The following is a 23,546-nucleotide window of genomic DNA, read 5'->3' on the forward strand; positions in this document are numbered from 1 at the left end:
TTCCACATGTCTGGGCAAAGGTTTAACAATAAATAATAATAAATGAACATAATAAATATGTACACTGCAATGTCCCATGATATAAAAAAAATAAATAAATAAATATGGATACAAATACATGGATTTGATTTTTGTGACCTATTAGATGTTTGAAAAACTACTATCCAATTTAATTTACCTTAAAATTAAGCATTAAAAATATTAAACATCTCCACTTGAAATCATGACTTTGGCTTGCTCCATCTTAGTGCAACAGATTCAATTTTTGTACTAATTTCAAATCCCTGTTACTATTATTATTGTTATTAGTATTATTTTTGTTGTTGTTGCTTATAAAAAAAATAAAAATAATACTTATAATTTTTATCATTATAATGCATGGACATAATATTAGTATTATTACTATTATTTAAACAATATTAATCCCCACAAATAAGGGTTTTAAACAGAATTTAGACAAGTTTTTTTGGTACCAGGATAGATTTTTTTTTTTTGCAAAAATTACAAATACAATTAAAAACACAATCAGCTCCTATGTTACTCAATTTGACCTCCTGAGGTTGATTTAACTTCCATTTGCTGAAATAAAAGAAGAAAATGTTTTGTTTAACCATTTCGTACTATATTTTATGGTAAGTGCCATATACTAGGTAGGAGGCCTTCCCACAGGTTGTGAAGTCATGGAAATTACACTTCAGTATTACCTGCAAGCACAGATAATTGTAGCACTTTCAGAGCGAACATAACAGTGTAAGCATTACTTATACATAGTCAGAATGCATGTGTCAAGCCTTGAAATCCATGGTTTACATACATTTGACAAACCTGGAACCTGAAAGTTGTAAGGTGTGCAATTATGTTCAGGGAAATGCACAGCTAAAGTAGTTCTAGGCAGGTCTTCACCTTATTACATGTCCATATCACTTCGCCAAATGATTTCAGTTATTTCAAAGGTCATTACAGCTTACAACAGTAAAAGAACCAAAACCAACAATGACCAAGCAAATAAATATAGTAAACAATATGATAAAAATTACAAAATATTTCCATGTTTTCACAACAAAATTAAGTTTTACTATGTACGGAAAGCACATACTCTCTTTCTCCCTCTCTCTCTCCCATACAAACACACATAGTTCAAACTCACAAGCTCAGAAATGTGTTGTCAGTGCTGCTCTGATGATTTTATCAGGAAATATTTTATGCTACATGTCATTTCTCACTAGCTAGGTAATAAATGGCACTGTTCTTGAAGCATATGAACTTAAAATTTCGCTATTAGTAGAAATGCTGCTGCCGAACTCTGTTGAGAAACAAACAGATTCAGGTGATTCACACATGCTTAATCTCTCTCTCTCTCTCTCTCATAACTCCATTAATAACGGCATTAGCCTGCTATCAATGGTTCAAGCTTCCGTTACTATGTCTAAAATGTTGTTTTGGAATTAGCAACGGAAGCATGGGATGAGATGTGTAAGAAATTAATCCTACACAAGAACATTTAAGGACAGAAACTGCCAAATGTCTTGAAATACAACATCTGAACAATGTCTTAAGGTGTGGTGATGGTAGTATAAGTGGAATAATTGACTCCGGTCCATTGAATTATTAGAATATAATGCGCACCTGAGGTGTGCTGGTCACGACACCTCAGGTGTGCATTATATTCTAATAATTCAATGGCCCGTCGGCAACCATTGCTTACATACACTGTAAAAAATAAATCTGTAAAATAACAGAAAAAGTACTGGCAGCTCATTACACACGACATTATCCATTAATTTTATGGACATTTCTGTTAACCCTAAAACACAATGCAATGAAGCGTTAAATTAAAAATACTGGTAAAACACCTGTAACAAATAAATATGGAAAAAATTCAAATTATACAGTATGTTATGCTCTATTTTTACAGATTTTGTTTTAGAGTGAGTGTATAAACACTGTATAATGAATTGAATATTAGAGTGGATCGTGACACATGGAGGTTTTTCCACAGTAAGGAGAAAGATCAAAGAGCTGCTACAAGTCTGGCCTAGTACAACAATCAATAACAATCATCATAATTTGAATAACTATTCATCCAACTCTAGTTACAACTCAGTTGCTAGTGAAACTTCTGCATCTCAGCAGCTGCACTGTCTATCACAGCAAGCCAAAATGGCATGAAAATATCTCACCACACAATAAAAACTTATTAATAACCTATTATCATCATCTGCATTCACAGCTAAACAAAAAATGTCAGTGAAGAAATGGTCAGTCAACTCAGTAATATCCATGTTTTGTGAGATACAGAATGAGGAAGCAATCCAAAGAAATCTTCAATAATCCACTACTGTACATGACAGAAAACAAAAGATGTGGATTAATGGCCTGGCCTTGCATGATCACTTACCCTTCTTCAGAAGTATGACATATATTTTCTTAAGGCTAAGGCTTTTGATTTAATATCTAGGGACTGTAACATAACCCTGCAACCCAAGGGCAAGAGACACATCTGTAGCATCTGTCAGTGTGCATATAAAATATGCAGATATTGTATGCGTGTGGTTTTCCTCTGCATGGACAATTACCAATCTGATTTGGTTTCCTTACAGCTCGACTGCAGTCTCTTTACGTCCAGTGCTGCGGTGAAACAAATTGAAATACATCCTGTGTCACAGGAACAAATAAGGTAGCAGACGACCTCCCTGCAGCAATGTGCTGCTGAGATTGGATTAGAGAGCTGTACCTGATAAAGTCAGTTCAGGAGACAAGCTCCAGCACCCTTCTTTACTGCCATGCCAAATAACACGGTTCATCTTGGGACTTTCCAGACCCCACATCCACAGTGCACTCTCACTGCCATATCTAATTACATCCAGACATATACAATACCCTGTGCCACGGTGAATGTGTCATAAGCCTGATATTCTAGAACCATTTCCAATGTGATGACATCGAGGAAGCCCAAGTTATCTACATACAGGGCTGAGTATCCATAATGATATCCTTATTTCGATTCACTCTTGCTAAAACATTTAAATATATTTTTAAGTGAAAATAATAATTGAAATAAAACAAAAATATTAGATGAAAAAAATTTAACGCAAATTAGAAATGTTGCCTTGGCAACTAACTAAAATAAAATATGTTTAAGTTGTTAAAGTACTAAAATTATTAGGGGAGGGAATCAAAGGGTACCTCATGTTACAATACACGGCTCATGATACCGATAATATCACAGTACAGCAATCCTGCGATAGTTGATATGTGGGCTAGACAATCCTATAATGATTGATACATCGCGATATCTAACTATGAAAACAAAATGACCATGAAAAGTCCCCAAGTGACTTCCATAGTAATATTTTTCCCCTTCTATCAAAGTTAATGGGGAATTCTAATTTTTGGGTGAACCACAAAAATAAGATTACATTTCCTCATATATTTAATTATTTACATTATCAAAGAACATCACTGACCTCACTGACTCTAGTATAAGTTTATGCACTTTAAAAAAGGCTCCCATTATAATCAGTGAAGCTATCTCTTATACTTACTTTGCAAGTGCATTTGCACTTTGTTGTAGGGCTGTGCAATTAATCGAATCCAAACTAGTTTCTTGATTAGCAGTAAATCGCCATTACCTGCTTTCAGATGGAACAGTAATTAGCCTAGTACACAGAACTGTAGTTCAGTGCTGGGGTTAATGCATTACAAGTAACGCGAGTTACGTAATAATATTACTTTTTTCAATTAACTAGTAAAGTAACGCATTACTTTTTAATTTACAAGAAGATATCTGAGTTACTTTTTCAAAAACGTAATGCCAGTTAGGGATGGGCGATATCTTATTGGTTGCGATATACCGGTAAAAATTCTCCCCACGATAAGAATTATTCTTCCCACGATAATAACGATAAAGTCTAGTTGTTGAAATATTTCTGTGCACGACAGTGCGGAGCGACGGGTGGACGTGAAATTGAGGAGGAGTAAATCGCTAAATGAGGAGCTCGAGCTCCTTTTACAATCTGTAACTGTTTGGTTAGGGCTGTACAGTGCACAAAAATTGTTCTGAATAAATGTAGTACAGTAGCACGTGTGTTGCATGTGTATGAGCCTGTTTACAAACCTATTGTCCAACAAAGATATAATTTATCGATGTGCTTTTTCTCCAAATTAACTTAACATAGTCGAGTGTTTGAAATTGTCGAGTTTTATTCAGCGATAACTGGATGCCTTCATGGAGCGTTGTCAGTAGTATTACTTCTACTATGGATGTGTGGAGTTTCTGCGCAAGGGCGCCCTCTGGCTTCCAGTATGAATTAAACAGTGTGTACTCAGCAATGCTCCCAACAACCTATTTTGGGTAAAAATAGGAAAGATAATACTTTTCTCTAACGAAACAGGATTCCCTGAATTATCGTCATTGATATCGTTATTGCAATAAATACCAGAAATATTGTGATATATTTTTAAGCCCATATCGCCCATCCCTAACGCCAGTTACTTTTTTCCCATTTATTGACTGACAGTGCGCTGTGTAAACATGCTGTTACTGTACTCCTATACTAAATGTGAATGTTAATTCATCCCACTCGCAAAAAACAGATTTAGTATTTATCAAAATTAAAAAAACCTGCAATAATTAAATATGTTAAACAACACAAATGCATCTAATCCCATTTTATTAACCAATGTCTTTGCTGCTGACCTTTGATGATCCAATTCAACCATACTAATAAGCCAAAATGACTTTAGATAAACTAACAATTGTGCTTCATTGTTTTTTTTATTGCCGAAGAGTGTTGAACCTTCTTCTCCTGCGTTCTACTTCACAGACGTGAATTTACTTTTCCTTCAGCCTGAGGTGTATTTATTACACTTTTTGGTGTGAAAGGGCTTTTACATTTGCTATAATTAGAACTTCTTGTATTAAAAACAATCAAGCCCTGCTCATATTTAAAAAGTAACGCAAAAGTAACGCAACGCATTACTTTCCATAAAAAGAAGCTAAGTAACGTAATTAGTTACTTTTTAGGGAGTAACGCAATACTGTAATGCATTACTTTTAAAAGTAACTTTCCCCAACACTGCTGTAGTTCACTGACACGCTAGGCAATATTGTGTTCATAATCGCAGACGAATTGCCTTTGATTATGAACGAGATATTGCCTAGCTTGTCAGTGAACAACAGCTCTGTGTAGTAATTGCCGATCCATCTGAAAGTAGATGATGGCGATTTATTGCTAATCAAGAAACCGTTTTACTGACGAGATGCGCATGATAATCGAATTCGATTAATTGCACAGCCCTACTTTGTTGTTTATCATGACAGAATTCGCAAGAGAGCAGAAATTCAGTCACCAAGACGCACTCAACAACAAAACTCATGCGTTTCATCGATGAATTATCTGAACGCCTCTGATTGGTCATTGCATTCAGAAAGTCAATGGTATCATGTGTGATTGGTTAGAATGCGCAACACTATAAAAACATGTTAAAAGGAATGGAACAAATAAGCCCTAATATTAATAAGATGGTTATCTCTGACAATCGTCGATACACAATATTGTCTATCGGCACAACCCTAACTTATTCCAGTAATCAGGCAATGTTTGACAGGCTTCCTAATGAATCAGATCACACCAGTAATGCAGATCATTGCTCAAATAAAGATTACTCGATGTACACTGCTGATTCTCTACAAAGAACCTGATTCTTTACCCCGAACTGTCACATGAGAGCCAACACTGCTCCCAGTATGTTTTTAATTCATTAGAAAGAACTAGCTCATTTGTGTCCAAGTCAGAATACTCATGAAGATCACAATAAGTAAAAAAATATATGTTTATACCCTATGTCAGGAAAAATATCTACAGTCATGAAGGTTGAAGTAAAATTGAGGAACAGACAGACATTGTGACCCCACCGTGCTGAAAACAGAGAGTGTTGGTACATTATGATCTATAGTGCCCATCTGAACACATTATCCAGCGTAAATGCATCAAACTTGAGCTTTTAAACAGCAGGAGCATAGCACAAAGGTCACTGAGTGGCCCTCAGCAGTGACTGTGAAAGATTAAAAGATAGATACAACATTCCAGCGGACACTTATTACTGGAGTTAGCAAATGCAACACAGATACATTGCATTTACATAATTAGGAATACACAGCCTTGATTTACTGTAAGCTTTTAGCTTTGAGCTTACTCTAACAAATCAAAAACTGAGGTTTAGGCCTAAGGTACTCCCTAGATAATAAAATATCATATTCAAAGATAACAAGATAACAAAACCATTACTTCTAATTGAAAGGTCAACACACTAAAACAAATGCACATTGCAGCTGTCCGTGGAGGAATGTATTGATTGGCCATAACACAATATAAGCAAAATCAGCTAACATTCATCTTGTTTGGAGACCCAGGCGGGCTTGGCTTGAGGGATTGGCCACAGTCCAGCTCTATACAGTAGAGGTAATTCATCTGCGGCCAACACCGTCCGGCTGAATTTAGCTATTTATAATCATTAAACGTTAAAACAAGCAGAGACTGTACTTTAAGGTCTATGTAATTACTTATGAAATGCAATCTAGAAGGCCAGTCAATAATATCCAGCACAAACCACATCTGAATGATGGCAAGAGGACTGAAGAAGATCTCCAGAGAAGAACAGATAGGGTCAGAATGTCAGCTGGATTAACTGAATTAGTGCTACGACTATAATTACTTTAGGTGTGGGTGAGTTTCAGCTCTTCGCTATGGAGAGGAGAGGCGTTCCTGGCACAAGACATATAAATGCTATTTCACAAGCTGTTCCCATACTTCCTTTCATAAGGATGGTTAGTCACGTTTCAGTAGGCTAAATATTTGACAAGGTTCAACAATAGGAACGGCCTGATGGCCAGGGGCCAGTATGAGAGTTTTGGATCAGTATAATTTATAGATTCCTGCATGAAAACCTAATAAACTATCAAATGATGTTGCTTTTATAGTTAGAGAAAACTTCATTTATTAATTTTTATGTGTCAAAATATATTTATTTAAATAAATACATTAAACAAGAATGTAATAAAATTATGTAAAAAATTATAATTATACTTTAAGAAATGTCATTTAAATATATTTTTAAAAATTATATTTCATACAAATTTACTTCATTTATTTAAATAGAATGTGTTAATTTATTTTATTTTAATGTGCACATTAAATAAAACAAAAAAAACATAAAACAAAATAAAATAAATAATTTTAGCATTACCCAGCATTAGATACAAGTCATTTTATATATTGGGACCAGTATTAGATGACAAAAGAAAACAAACAAAACCAAATTTACTATTGCAAATTTATTTTCTAATAAAAAAAAAAAATGAATTGCAAATAAAAGTCCTTATTTTTCAGCAAATTTAATAAAAAAAAATATTTATTTATTTATTTAGGAATAAAACAAAGCCAATTTTTAAAAAATATAAGTACAATTTGTGAGGTGGAGCCATTAAAAATATTGGCAAGGCAAGTACAAAAATACTAGCCTGAGTCTAACTAAGCCAGCTGACAAAATCCTTATTGTTGAGCACTGGAAGGCTTAAAAAAACACAGCCTTGAGATGAAACCACTCATGTAGGGCTTTTAAAGTTGCATTGACCTGAAGCATGCAGTGCTGTGCCATTGTTCCAATAACATTACAGTATAAGAGAATTACACTATCAATTAGACCATTATGTCTCTACTTGGCTTTAATGAGTACTGCTACTGCATATTTCTTTTAGAGACAGAAAATGGAACTCATAAATCCATTTGTCTACATGCAGCCCTTGGTTAACAACCACAGGGGGATTCATTAGTTGTGCTTGATTTCTGAATGGACTCGCCAGGGAGAGCAGCGTCAAAGCGTCCACCCAGCTCCCCCTGTTCACTCCAAATTAGTCAATTAGGAGTGTCATTAAAGTGGTGGCAGCGAGGAGGATTAACACCAGGGGAAATAAAAGAGACGGTCTGCCTTGTGCTCGCCCAGGATATTGCCGATTTCCATCCATCAGCTGCTCCAGATGGGGGGATATTAGTAATTTAGATTCTGTCAACAGTACCCAGGAGAACCCTGCCAAAATCGTTCCCTCATCGCCGCCCTGCTCTCCTTGAATGTAATCATATCTGCCGAGTGCTGAGCGAGGGCGAAAAAAAAAAAACACCTTTTTCTACCCAAATCCCTCTATTCATTCCAACCTATCAATGCAGCGTTACAACTGACTGGAGGATTTCTATTCATTACGGCTCCCTTGTTCTCAGACACAGAGAGCTACTTCCTTGTTGAGTAATGCAAGAATAACAGCAAAATCTCATGTTATAAAAACAGTATTAAGGGTCAGTGCTTGTGTGCATGCGCGTGTGCACATTTAATTTGAAATAACACTGTAAGAAAACCGCTGCACATGGACAGACGCAGGTTATAGGACACAATGGCCCGATGTCTTTCAACTGGCTTTCATAAGGATAAGAACGGTGAAGGTTTTGTGCCTGCAGGGCAGCTCTCAATAGTAAGACTCTATAACGTACATGTGTGTGCATTCAGGGAGGACATTAAGTCTGACTGTAAATCTGCATGCAGGCTTTTTCTTAATTTGGCAATGTGTCTCTTTTTCGTTGTGCAGAAATCTGAGGCTGAAGCTGAGGTTATTCATTATTTATTTATCATTGCTGGCATCCAGCACTGTAAAAAAATGTTTTGTCAGGCAACCTAAAAAAGTGCTTTGTGTGGTAACGTCTAAATCAATCTGACAACATCCAGTTACACCTATGAATGTCCTTTCGTAGGGTCAGATCTGCTGGAAATTGCTCCCTAAGTAACAACAACAGTTTCATTTTTTAGTGTGTCATTAAAACCAGACCAGACAAGGATGAGATTGGCAGACTTTAAAGAAGCTCATCCAAAAATGAAATTGATATTCAATTATTACTTACTCGCCTTAATGTGGTTTCAGACTCTCATTTTGATACTATCTTCATTAGACATAAAAATAGCTTTTAAAGTTAGAGATCATGTGCTGCTGTCTAGCTCCAAAAAGGATGTAAAAGTACTATAGAGCACTATAAAGTCTATGACTCAATATTTCATATCTTCTGAGAAGGATTAACAGATCTACTAACCGAATCAACTTTTTCATTTTCTGGTAAGAATGAGTTAGCAGAAATTAAAACTAAGTTAGGAACATTATATTTTTAAAAGAATGTTTTCTTTTTCCTTATTATCTTTATTAAAACTTATTAAAACTTAAAGGGATAGTTCACCCAAAATTGAAACTTCTGTCATTAATTACTCAACCTCATGTCTTTCCAAAGCTGTAAGACCTTTGTTCATCTTCAGAACAGAAATTCATATATTTTTGATGAAATCCAAGAGCTTTCTGACCCTCCACAGACAGCAAGGGTACTACCACGGTCAAGGCACAGAAATGTAGTGAGGACATTAGGCCCTTTCGCACCGCAGGAACCTTTTCATAGTACCCAAACTTATTGAGGAACTACCCACTTTTTTTTGCACTGCTGGAACTAGGAACTGTTTTAGTTCCCGGAACTCCGTTTGGAGGAACTAAATTAGCTCCTACTTCAGAGTAGGGTCTAAAACAGTTCCATAGGAACTATCGTGACGTAAGTGTATGTGTGTATATGTAAACATATACTGTGTAAACATTCCATGTCCATTATTGTGAAACCCGCGAGACACAACAAAAATACAGCTCCGATCACAGCATCCACCATACTCCTGTTGTTAACGTTGTTCTTATTTGTTTGTAATTTGTTGAACGCCACGTGCAAATGACGTCACTGTCGACCAGCTTACGTTACTTCTTAGTACCCACTGTCGGTGTGAATGCAACCCTTTAAATGGTACTGGGAAATAGTTTGCGCAAAATCGTCCCAGTACTTTAGTACTGTACTTTCAGTTCTAGAACTAAAGCGGTGCGAAAGAGGCTATTGTTTCGCTTGAACAAGGCCTTATGGGTTAGGAATGGCAAGAGGGTGAGTAATTAATGACAGAATTTTCATTTTTGGGTGAACTATCCCTTTTAGTTTTAATAAGAATTCCTGAAAATAAGATAAAAAATGCAAAACCAAGTGCTGAACTTCCATCATGCCAGTTAATCAGAATTATAACAATATTTTCTGTCATCAAGAATTTTGTTTTTATTTTAGTGACATTCTTATGAACTTATTTGAATTTAAGACATTTCTTAACTATTTCTTTCAGAAGATTTTTGTGCACTCTGCCCCTGAAGCCACACAATACAAACTTTATACATTGTCTTTATATACACTTTTGATCTTTAACCGCAGCTCTCAAATAGGACGCCTATGGTACAGGTTTGAAGTCACAATGAATTCTGATGTTATTGACATCCAAAATGCATCATAGGGGCCATATTTGCTTTGAGAAGGAAAAAGAATGACTAAATAATGATTCATACTGTGGTCTACCAGAAATCATACAGCTTCAGAAGACATGGAATACAGTGCATAAGTATATGAAGTACTTTCATGATACGTTTTGTCCTTTTTGGAGTTTGACAGCCTGTTGATCTTAAAAAAAAAAAAACCTAAAAAATAATGGAATATGGGTTTGGAATATCATGAGGGCGAACAAATAAGACAAATACTCAGGAAGCAGCGTTGAATAAGAAACAAAACTCACCTCTACACACAGTCCCGTTGTCCACAGACTCATACCCGGCCTTGCACACACAGCGTCCGATGGGTACCAACCACTCCCCATCTCCATTACAGTACAGTTTAATGGGAACATCCACTTCCTCTCCATTAGGTACACAACTGCCCCGGGCCGACACCAGAGAGGTGCTCTCCGCACCTGACAAGGTCTCCTCAAAGATGGCCCCATTCCGAATAACTCGGGAGCATTTGCGATAGAAAACCTTCACAGCGATGAGCGACATGCATGCTCCATAATCCTGAAAGGCCAAGTAGAAGCCTTTATGGGACACCGGGCCAAAGCTGCGCACTTCCGTGTTGATCTTCATTACACGGCCGCCCAGGTCCACCTGGGAGAAACTCTCATCGGCCGCAATGGTGTCCACCTTGATCCAAGGGTTCTCCATCCAGGCGGGATACACCTTGGAGGCTACGTCCTTGTCAGACTCAAAGTAGTACAGATTAAAAGTTTCCTTGCAAGAGCCGGTGACGTTCGGGATGCTGCTGCAGTCTCGCACGGAGAACTTCATCTCCACGTGGATCCGTTGAGCTCCTCGCCGCTGGATATATTTGGTGCGTACCCAGTTGTTCTGGTTGGCGTTGAAGACGTTGCACACCTGGTAGGTGCGGATGGTGTTCATCTTCTCGTCGTAGCCACTCACCTCTTCCCACTGGGACCGAAGCACAGATAATAACATTTGAATAAGCAATGTGTGCTTCTAATAGTAAAAGCATGTTTTTCATGCTATTTGCATATTTATGGAACATTCGTTCCTGGTTTCGCACCATTACAGACACATTATGACATCTAAGGTAAAAATGTGCAGAAATGAGACAAACGGCATGGATTGCATTAAAAATAATCTAATTTGGAATTCATTCAAATTTTATTTCTGCACCACATGAGTCACGCTGAATTTTTGCCTTGAATTATTCATTTATGCTAGGTCTGATCATCTAAATTATTTCAATGAGGCTCACCCCCAGTGATGGATATATCGTCCAGCCCAGCTCTGCCGTTGCCGTTGTGGAGTCCATCAACACATCTGAAAAGAAATGCATGTCAAAAACCTGTAAGTTTAAAATGCTGCCGCTAAGAGCCTTTTACTGCACGTTTGAGCATTTGTGAGGTCATTGTTCTTCAAGTCTCTTAACAGTAATTATGATGCATAATGGATAGCTTTTCTGAATGTTAAATGAAGGATGACTCACACCGAGATGCAGAATAACAGTTGCCCATTTCACAGCGGTAATAGCTCGCTATTTTTGACTCTTATTGTTAATCAAATGTTACAAATGGCCATTACTAGATTGGAAGTGTTATCCATCACAGATGATAGATCACACCATGTTCTAACATCTGCTTCCCTTCACATCTAGTTCGTAATTGCCCCAGATGACAGAGGGTGCCTTTCTATTCAATATAGCAAATTGGACAAAATAGTTCAGAAGCATGACTCTGATCTGACATTTTCAATTATTTAGCCAGGTACAACTGGTTCTTGCATACAGCCAAAATCAGCATAATGAGACTCTAGAGAGGTTTTAAGTGCAAAAGATTTGTTGCTTTGAAGCTGGCCTAAGGAAGCAAAATACAAATGAACAAATTAGGAATGCATTGATATTAAAAGTCTGTCTGAAATCACAAAGCAGATGATTTTTTTTTCACCTTGCGGCCAAAACACAATTCTAAAATAGTTTGTCAAAATAAATAAATATGAAAAACTAGGTGAATTTAGGCATCTTAACATTATAATGTACAGTTTGAAATCTAATATTAATTTTAAAATTGGCAGAATACTCCATTTAAGTGTTATTTAATTATGAGTGTTTTTAAAGATTAACTTTATCTTCTTATCTTAGTCTAAACATAAAAATAAGGGATATGAAAATACACAATTAAATATCCAATATCCACCAATATATACCCAATATTAAAGGAAAAATAATACCATCTTCTTGAAAAGCAAAGTTTTCTCAATGTTGGTGCATTTTATCCCAAAGATTTAAAATGATAGTTCTCCCAAAAAATTTAAATGACCCCATTATTTACCACACTCAAGCCATCCTAGGTGTATACGACTTTATTCTTTCAGATGAATCCAATCAGAGTTATATTTAAAAAGGTCCTGTCTCTTCCAGACTTTATAATGGCAGTGGGTGGGTGTTATTTTTTAACAGTCCAATAAATAAGTCCAATAAAAAAAAAAAAGTCAAATAAAGCACATCCATCTATAATAAAAAGTGCCTCACACGGCTCCAGGGGGTGAATAAAGGCATCCTGTAGCGAATCAATGCGTTTTTGTAAGAAAAATATCCATATTTAAAATTTTATAAACAGTAATCTGAGCTAATCTCTAATTTTCACTAACTGTCATACGTATGTTCACAAGAGAACACCGTTCTGGGCGGATGATGTAGGATGTGGGGGTAGTCACAAAATAACACCCACCCATTGCCTTTATAAAGCTTGGACGAGCCAGGACGTTTTAAAATATAACTCTGATTGGATTTGTCTTAAAAAAGAAAGTCATATACACCTAAGATGGCTTGAGGGAAAGTAATTTATGGGCTATTTTTAATTTTGGGTGAACTATCCCTTTAATGAATTTACAAAAAAAAATCTCATTACAAATTTGGAAAGATGGTTGATGTGCGTTGCGTTTTTATATGCACATTATATGTGTCCCAAACTCACAGCACTTACAGAGACGGAGTTCATGTTGAGAGGCATTTACTCTGAACTGAGCCATTCTGAGACACTGAAAACAGTGAATCATGAGCTGCTTGAGTGAAAAAGAACACTGTGCCACACTGAGCTATGCAACTCGCAGCGAATCAGATATTTATCATATCACAGGCATCAGACATACATCAGACATCATATCCTGTGTGATTTGATAAGCCATAATGGGTTTTCACAACCATGACTTGTTAAAATTCATAAAAAGTAAATGCCCAACTGGCGTATTAACACTGTTTCACATAGGCACTTGCCAATGACTGTGATTTTTAATCAGATTTGGCACTTGATGAATGAAAATCCTGGACCGTGACTGAGCAGCTAAGGGTGTCCGGTATTTGTTTAATAATTGTTTAAGGCCATTTCAAAAATCCCGCCACGTAAATGACATACTATAAATAAATGCATACTATATGCTAGTTGGAGGCAGGTTGTGGGACAAAAAAAATAAAAAAATCGATGCAGTGCAGGATGATTCTTCCGTATTTATGGTCTGTTTACACAGAAACTTTAAATCTGTAGTTATGTCTGCCAATTTGTTTTTTTTCCAGTGTTAAGGAGTACACGTATAGACAGTCTCAAAGTGAACAAACTTAAAAAGTCACAAAACCTCCCAAATTTAGATTTTTATATGGTCTTAATCTGAAAATCCCATAAGCCAATAGCGTGAAACATTCAGAATGGACACGGGAAACTTTTTTCCCAAATATTTAGAAAAATTAGAGTACTACCATCTGTCCAAAGCTGTAGTACGGTGTATAGCTGTTTATTTTCATGTATATAAGAAACGTGACTGAGCATTTTTCATGTCTTGAGGGATGATCTCATATGGAGTCCTGCCAGGGCATACGGGCCTCAGTCAAGGCAACATAAACACATCCAGTGTGACACACAGACTCCCCATGGCATTTATGAATCGGGATTTGGCAAGTGGCAAGAGGACTTCCTGAGATCGAAGCCAGAAGCCCGTGACACACAATCCCGGGATCCCTGTAAACACTGGCTCGATACAGCCTCAGCCATTAAGTGTCTCATTTATATTTCAGCAGCTTCTGCAGCTCAGGGGCAACCAAATATATTTCTCTCAGGAACAGCACCATCGCTGTGTATTTAGTGCTGTAAATGTGAGAATATGATGAGGCCGGGAGGAAAATACAAGAGGAAACAAACAATCCTCTTAGACTTTATAAGCCCACGGGTCAAACAAAAAAGCACAAAACACGATTACTATTACTAGATAAAACATCCATGCAACAATATAATGAAAACCAGTACATTTACAACTGTCTGTGCGTTGAAAGAGAAAGTTGTAGCATTTCCCAGTACTTGGTGCACTGTTTAATCAAACCCCCACTCCATCTGTCCAAGCATTCATGCAATCCCTCTCTCCCTCTCTCTCTCTATATTTTAATGAAAAGTAGGGCAGCGGGAGCCCAAGTCCAGTACATATAATCCTTACAGCCTGCGCTACACTCTGTATGCCACACTGGATTAATCCCACGGGAAACATGGCGAGTCTTCACTGGATTTTAGGTCAGCGTGCCAAGGCACAACTTTCAGTCCCACATTTTTTATTTATTAATTTCATTGCCCAGTTTGCACAAGCTGAGCCGTACCAGTGCGATGAACACAGGCACACACCCTGAATCCACAGAGCCTCATCATCCTCATACCAAATCACTCTGGTTGGGACATATCTATGCTTTGTGTAATTTTATATGTACCATAGCATGGCATTTAAATGCAGATGAATAAATCTCAAAATACCCATACATAATGGCACAACATCATAGCAAGCAGGGAGGATTAAGGAATGTTGACTTTTCTGTCAAATGCACTAACATGATAAACATAGAATCCTCCCTCTAGACATGACTACGAGAGAAAATATCAACAGTGAAAGTGGAAAAACTGGTAAACACTATTGGTAACAAATCTAAACTGGCTCAGTAAACACCACTTTGTGGATGAGAAGCTGAATACTTGAAGTCTAATTTGCTCTTGTGATGGTGCTCTTAAGAATCTACTGTATGAGCTACACTTAATGTTTTTTTATGGCCGCACTGCTCCTTTCCAGGCTACGGGACATATGAGATTGGACAAAAAGACCTGGATGAGACACATCTAGAACTTAATTATATGCAGGGCTTGAGATTGCAACTAAAAAAAAAAGACAACTAAAAAAAGACTTGGAAATAATAATTTAAAAAAATAGCCTAATAATAAAAAACTACATAAAATTTTAAGGCAACACACTTCAGTAGATTTTTGAGTTCTCAACTTATTGTTTTAAGTTTATACAACAAAAATTTGAGAATCTCCTACAAAAATAAGTTGAGAGAACTCAAAACTCTGCAAAAAGCTGGTTGCTTTAATATTTTAAGTTGGCTCAACTTTCTTTTCTTTTTTTTTACAGTGTAGGCAGGAAGGCTTTGTGTGCATCAGTATGTGGTTTCGTGAAATATATAATCTGGTTATACTAGTATGCACCAAAGTTTTCTGCTATGTAACGGCGAACAAAGAATGAGCAATTATGTCTGATTCAATCCAGTTAAAGTCAAAAGGTTTCACAAAGATTCACAGTTAAGCTGCAACCACATTATTGTCATTTTGGCAATTTTATGGTCCACTGTCCATTGTCAATAAAGTCATGATGGATGAAGCAGCATTCACACAGAAGTCACTTCCAAAAACAAGCAAAGTGTCCTCACCTTTAGCAATTTGAATCAGACTCACTCAGCCAGCGAATCAAACAAATCTCTCACTGAATCAAGAATAATCTTTTGTTTATCTCCAATTTAAAATAAACCAGGAACTGAATGTGATGTAGACTATATTTAAGATAGATGGAGACATCAGTGTATTTACTAAAGTCTAAATAAACACATTGGGCCTCATTCATGAAACATTCGTAAATATATACGAGTAAAATCTGCGTAAAACGGACCTTTCTGAAAACTCTCCTCCGAATTCACAAGCACTTCGTACAGATCAGATTTGATAGTTAAGCATGTGTATGTTAATGAAATCCAATCATTCGTAAATAGGGCGCTTGTGCACGCTCAGCATAATCCCCCCCTATGAATTGTCCAGGAACACAGTGGAATATTCTGGTCTACCTTATTTTAGCCAGCTGAAAAAATGTCAGGTGCTCTTCTTAAAACGACCAGTTGGTGGCACTTGAGAATGCTTTGATGGCACAACGTTTTTCCAGCTGAGACGCTTTGGTTTCTATGATTTGAAATATCAACGGCAGTAAAGTATTACTACTATCACCTCATTTTGAAGAATATTACTGAATTTAAAAATGCAGTAACCAGCAATATTAACTTCTCTATTGTTGTTCAGTTGTTTAACAATAACGTTAGGATGATTGGTCGGTGTAGTATTTGTCCTGCCCCTCCTCCATTGATTGGACGGCTGGATAAAAAGTGAAAGTGACGAGCGCTGCATTTGACCCTTTACCCAAAGCTAAACAGTTCATCAACTCTCAGCTACAAAAAAAAAAAAAAAAAAAAAAGAGCAAATGAACTTGTAAAATATTATAATGGCAGTGCATCAAATTCAGTATCATGAGTTTGCCAAAATGAACACAGAACATTTTACGCACCATTTACACGTGTAGGGAGCAGGTGTAAATTTCTTTCGTACCAACTAAAATTTTGAAAATACGAACATTTTCATGAATTCAAATGTTTACGTTAGAATGGCTTTGCGAACAATTTACACAAAAATTCATTCTGCTCGTGTTTCATAAATGAGGCCCATTTAACATAAATGCTATGAATCTGAATTTATCCATGAATCGTGATATTCTAATACAACAAAGACACAATTGGTTATTATTTGCAATATGTAACCCTGGACCACAAAACCATAAGTAAATATTTAAATAAATAAGCTTTCCATTGATGCATTGTTTGTTAGGATAGGACAATATTTGGCTGAGATACAACTGTTTGAAAATCTGGAATCTGAGAGTGCAAAAGAAATCTAAAATATTGAGAAAATCACTTTTCAAGTTGTCCAAATGAAGTTCTTAGCAATGCATATTACTAATCAAAAAATATTTTTATATATTTACAGTAGGAAATTTACAAATTATCTTCATGGAACATGATCTTTACTTCTTATCCAAATGATTTTTGGCATAAAAGAAAAATCGATAATTTTGACCCATACAATGTATTTTTGGCTATTGCTACAAATATACCCGTGCGACTTGCGAATGGTTTTGTGGTCCAGAGTCACATATGAGGTCCATTTATAAAGATGAATCAACTGTGATTTATTTTGGTTACTTTCTTAACACAATCAACAGAACATTTCAATCTTTTCCCCTCAAACAGGCAGAAAAATATTCTTAAACTTCTTTTCTTATTCTTATTCTTGAGCCTTGGTATACAGTACATTGTCATTTCATAATGCTTTTTATTATCCTGATCTCCAATGCTGGTCTTCTTGTCTGTTTAATTCAGATGGAAGAAGCACAAACATTGCCCTTGAAACATACTGAAAAATTAATGTGGAGTTAATTAAATCAAGCTTTGATCATACACGACACACAAACCCTCACAAACTATGCAGATCCTTACAGTCTTACATTCCATTATATCAAATATTGCCAACACACACACACACACATAAACACATGCAAAACATATATTATATACTCCTTATGTTACTGACATACATTAGGATCCAAAAGTCTGATAATCTGGGATTCAAAATCATATTTTATCCCGGAGATAAAAGAAATGAATACACTTCTAGCTTGATCACTAATCAAATAAATGTGATATTGATCATGTGAATCCTTTGCACAAATGGTATCTCATTAAACCAAGAACTTCTGACCAAACTCATCTAGTTCATGTTCATAGCTTGAGTGCTGTTGCTGTAATGTAAAAAGGGAATGTAACCGTAAACATGATTATGCAACTGAAACAGCATCTCTCCAGTACATGATGGATTCAAACAGCGCTGATTGTAATAGATATTCTAAACTGATCAATAGCTTCCATGTCCAACAGTGAGCAGCTATGACACATCATGAACGTGTGAACTAGTGTGAGGACATGCTCAGAATTCCGCATCCAAAACCAGGACAGAGTGCATTGATCCTCTGTGCTCCAGATCTGTCAGTCAACCTGTGGGTGGGATGCTAAAACATTCACTAGACCACGGGGACTGCCGCAGTGTGTAAATTCACAATCCATCTTCAAAAGAACAATAGCACCAGTCTGCAACCGATGACAAGTCTGACATATAGAAAGAAGGAAATTGTTTTGTAGTTTCACGGTAAACTTAAAGCGACAGTTCAGCCAAAAATAAACTCTCTGTCATCATACACTCACCCTCATGTGGTTTCTTCTGTGGAATATAAAGCAATATTTTCTGACAGTTATTTTAGCATTTTTTTATTCTTTACATTTTCAGTTTTTATTTAAATTTATGTTTTACTAATATTGTTTGTGTATATGTGCTTTTGTGATTTCTTTTTCGTTTTTAAAAAATATTTCTATATAGCTTATTGTTATTCATTTTTATTTCAGTTATAATTTTAGAAATTATAGTACTTATAATTGGTTGATAATACAACAATTCAGAGTTTTTAATCTAATATTTACATTCTATTCTTTATGTTCTATTTACGAGCCATTTTTTACTTTTTATTAGTGCTGTCAAACGATTAATCGCGAACTGCAAATGATCCCAAGCATACAGCCTCATCTATAAAGCATGGTGGAGGTGGGAAGTGCTTCATATTGCATCAGGACAATGACCCAAAACACCCTGCCAGTTCAGTCAAGGAGTTTATAAGGGCAAAGAAATGGAAAGTCTTAGATTGCCCAAGTCAATCTCCAGATTTAAATCTGATTGAACATGAATTTGACCAGCTGAAGAGGAGAGTAAAAGCAGAAACTCCCCAAAACAAGCAACAATTGGAATTGGCTGCATTAAAGGCTGGGAAAAGTATTTCAAAGGATGAGACCAAGAGTCTGGTGATGTCTATGGGTCACAGACTATATGTATATATATATATATATATATATATATATATATACACACACACACACACACACACACACACGTGTATTTATATATATATATATATATATATATATATATATGTGTGTGTAGAGCACTGCTTTTTATATTTTATTAATTAGATTTCATTACAAAAAAAAATATTTTAGTAGTTTAAGTCACTGAAACAATAATAATACTGTATTTTGAAGAACTTTCCAATAGTTTATATGGGGACCAAAGCAACATTTGACACCAGTGACTTTAATTTTATGGACAAAATAAAAACATTTAGACTTTTTGACTTCTGTGTTGCACATAGGGCTGGGCGGTATATCAAGTTTGTACGATATAATCGATATATTCTTTATAAGCGATACGATATAAGTCAATACAGTTTATATCGATATACAGTAGTTTGAAAGAGCGCATTTGAAAATTTAGCGGAGGACACAGACTCAGCCGCTGCGGAGAAAGTGCATAATATAATTTGTTCTAAACATGTGACAAACTTTATATGAAGGGCTTAAAAAAAAAAAACTGTAAGATATAGAAGCCTATAGTTTAGTTTCAGTTTCAAACGGCTCTGACAGAAAGGCTGTGTGTGCTGCTGACAGAGACGCGCTGTTTAATATATTTGAGATGTGCTGCTTTCCTAAATGCCTAACTTACATTTCACAGGTATATTCTCCATCTGTAAATGTTAGAAAGCCATGGAAATACTTCCATTTTGCTATCAGAAGTTCATGAGCCTTCTGCTTTCAGATTCTCCACTAAACTTCACAGACTTCATTTAGAACGAGCGCACCAAACAGACAGAGTGCAATGAAATAGGAGCGCATTGACTGACTAAATATACATTTTGCTGAAATATTTGTAGTTAATAAACAATAAATGTGGCATGTAGAATTTTAAACCTACAAGTAGCCTAAGGGTGTATTTGTATGATAGCACTAACTGTGACTGTAATGGGGTAATCAAAACAGCCTTATTACTCGATTAATCTGTGCTTTTTTATTATTTTTATTTTTAGATTAGTAAATTTAACTTCTGCTTTAAAAGCATTATTTTTGTTTTTAGATTGCAATGTTATGTTAGAATGTAATGTGATTTTAACCCTTTTGAGCGTAATATATGACTATGGTTACATTCACTTTGTTTGTTTGTTTGTTTAATCCAAAACAAACAAACAAAAGCGTAGAAAATACCGAGATATATACCCTATACTGCAAATCAGCCAAAAAATACCGGGATATGAATTTCTTCTCATATGGCCCAGCCCTAGTTGCACACAGAAAATAATTTAGAACAAAATGACATGAGTAAACAATGGCAAAATATTAATTTTGGTGGGATGAAGGATCCCTTTAAAAAAAAAAAAAACGCATTTTCCTCATAAATCCTTTGTTGGATAAAGAATTGGGATTTACTGACCTACAAAAGCTATCGACGAAACATGTCTGTGGTATAGTGGCAGTAAAGCATTCACTGCAGTCCAACAGGAGATTTGTCTCACTCTGTTATGTCAGGATTCTGAGCAGACGTCAGGGGGACGTTTTGCATATAAACCCCTGCATATCTCTGCTATGTGACTGTCTAACATTTGCAGACAGGAGCCAAATGTGATGGCGCTGAAAGAGCAGTGGGTCAGTGGAGCAGCCTGCTCACAGTTTACAGACCCAACACTAATCCCCTGCTTTCCCAATTTACAACTCTCATCTCTATGGCAATGTGGGCCAAGAGCCGAAAAAGCGCCCTGAAGCAGACAAATCAGTCACATTCAGAGGACAAAATTAACCACACCTGGCAATGGTGGGTGTATTGGGAAAATTTATAGGCCATTGAAACTATTTTGCATTATTGATTTTTATCCCTGCTGCAACAATGCGATTATTTGTGACAAACAGCAGGTCATTGTGTCATTCGAGATGAGTCCGTCTCCGTCATTCTGAGGTTTTGGTCTGGATGTTCTCTTTTTGGAGACTTATTAATTCACTGAATATTACACCCATTTGTTGACACACAGTTCTGGAAAAATAAAAACCTCCTAGATTCCCACTAAAGGAAGAGTTCACAGAGGTTGTGACAGATGTTTTAGTAGACATTTAGTCTTTCAATTGAATCGCTTGCGTCACTTACATCAGTGAGGGTCAGATTATCATTCATTCAATCCGGCCCATGAAATTTTGCTGTTACAGGCCAACTGGCGAGTTTTATTTACAGGCCAAACCCAATTTTCTCATGCTATAAGAAATCTCTTATGCTCACCAAGCATTAAAAATAGAGTAAAAAAATATTATTCTAATTTAAAATAAATGTTTTAAATTTTAATATATTTTAAAAATGCATTTGTTTTTTCTGTGACACAAAGCTGAATTTTCAGCCTCATTACTTTCTTCACTGTCACGTGATCCTTCAGTAATCACTGTAATATAGTAATCTGATGCTCAAGAAACATTTATTATCAATATAATTTTTGAAAACAGTTGTGCTGCTTAATATTTTTGTGGAATACATTATACACTTTTCAGGAATCTTTGATGAGTAGAAAGTTCAAAAGAACAGAATTTCTAACTTCATAAATATCTTTACTGTCACTTTGATCAATTTGATGCATCCTTGCAGAATGAAAGTATTAATTTCTTTAAAGAATCATTCTTACTGACCCCAAATGTTTGAACAGTAGTGTATATTCACTTCAGACATTCATTGATTAAGTCAAAGGTGCAGAAATGAGCTTAAATGGAGATGCAGAAAAAGTACATTCATGAATTACTAATGGATAATACATTAACTTAAAAAATTATCTACTGAATGCACTGAATGCACTGAATACACTGAATGCGAATCTAGTCTGCATGACTAATGTATGAGGAGGTGGACGTTATAAGAAGCATCCCAAGACTATGATTATGCATAAATGTTTTCCACTGAGGTGACGATCATCAAAAAGACTAACTACCGGGTAATCAAATGATATTAAACCAAAACATGTACCCTTGTGTTTTCAGATAATCATAGTTTGAAAATCGAGAATAGTGGAGAAGTAGGTCATGAGCTTTTTGAAGTTCAATATTTTATGTCAGCTCTCTGTGGAATAAGAGCGCTTCTGTTCTGACGGCAAAACCGCTGTGTATTAGCTGTGCCTGCGTCTGTTACTATTGAGGATATTAGGATTATGCAATATCAGCTCATTATCTGGGATGTCCATTCATAATCACTTTTGCTTGCTTTGAGACATTCAATACCTGAAAATCAGGGAGAACACAATGAAGCTTACACAAAACAGAATTGTACATGTAACACAGAAGCCACATCCTGAGGCAAATTCTCCCCATTTAAAAAGATTACTGATGAATATCTATAATCTTAAAATCTAATACCAACAAATACAGAACATGGTTCCAAATGGTTCCAGTTGAGAAGGTTTTGACTGAAGACGATCACTCAACAACAATCCATTTGCAAATCAGATCCTTGGTGGATATCAGAGTAAATTAGCAGCTTCAGGCTATGGGAGCAAATTAACTTTTCATCTGATTTTTAATCACTCTGAAGAGAGATTTTTTAGCTCAGGGATCTCTCTTCTCTTTTCATTAAGTTCGTTTCGGAATGTAAGGCTTCTGGGTCAATGACTACAATTTATATCTAGATTCCTTTTCAAGAAAGAAAATATCAATTTAGCACGCAGTCCATTAGACACCTGTGAGTATAGTGACTGAGCCAGGTTTCAGATACATTAGAATTACATTGCACTTATACATCCATGCTGTGTATGGACTGGCATAAAAACATTTTCTTTTTTTGTAGCAGCAATATAAACATCTTTCCAGCTTGGGTGGCATGCAGATTTGACTGGTGTGAAATGCTTAATGTACCATATGATCCAATATATCTTAATCAAACAAGCACAAACACAATAATGCCATGTGCTCAAATAAATCTTCATCAAATAAACAACACAATAATGCAGAATAAAGCCACATGCTCAAATAAATCTTCATCAGACAAGCACAAGAAACAACTGGACTCAATTTATCAGTGTTAGCCTAATGTCAAATTAAAAAGTCCACATCAAAGAA

The 23,546-nt window shown here is 35.9% G+C and overlaps 1 protein-coding gene across 1 annotated transcript in view; it reads right to left on the minus strand.

Moving 5' to 3' along the window:
• The window catches only part of LOC306859548 (ephrin type-B receptor 2-like), a gene marked incomplete at both ends in the record, with an annotated part of 59,479 nt that overhangs the window by 29,078 nt on the left and 6,855 nt on the right, over positions 1 to 23,546 (minus strand). Inside the window, 2 exons of the mRNA XM_079400616.1 lie at positions 10,678 to 11,362; positions 11,673 to 11,737. Coding sequence (XP_079256742.1) covers positions 10,678 to 11,362; positions 11,673 to 11,737 — 750 coding nt within the window. The remainder of the gene's footprint in view (positions 1 to 10,677; positions 11,363 to 11,672; positions 11,738 to 23,546) is intronic.

Source organism: Barbus barbus, assembly GCF_936440315.1.
Source record: "Barbus barbus genome assembly, chromosome: 40".
Lineage (NCBI taxonomy): Eukaryota > Metazoa > Chordata > Actinopteri > Cypriniformes > Cyprinidae > Barbus > Barbus barbus.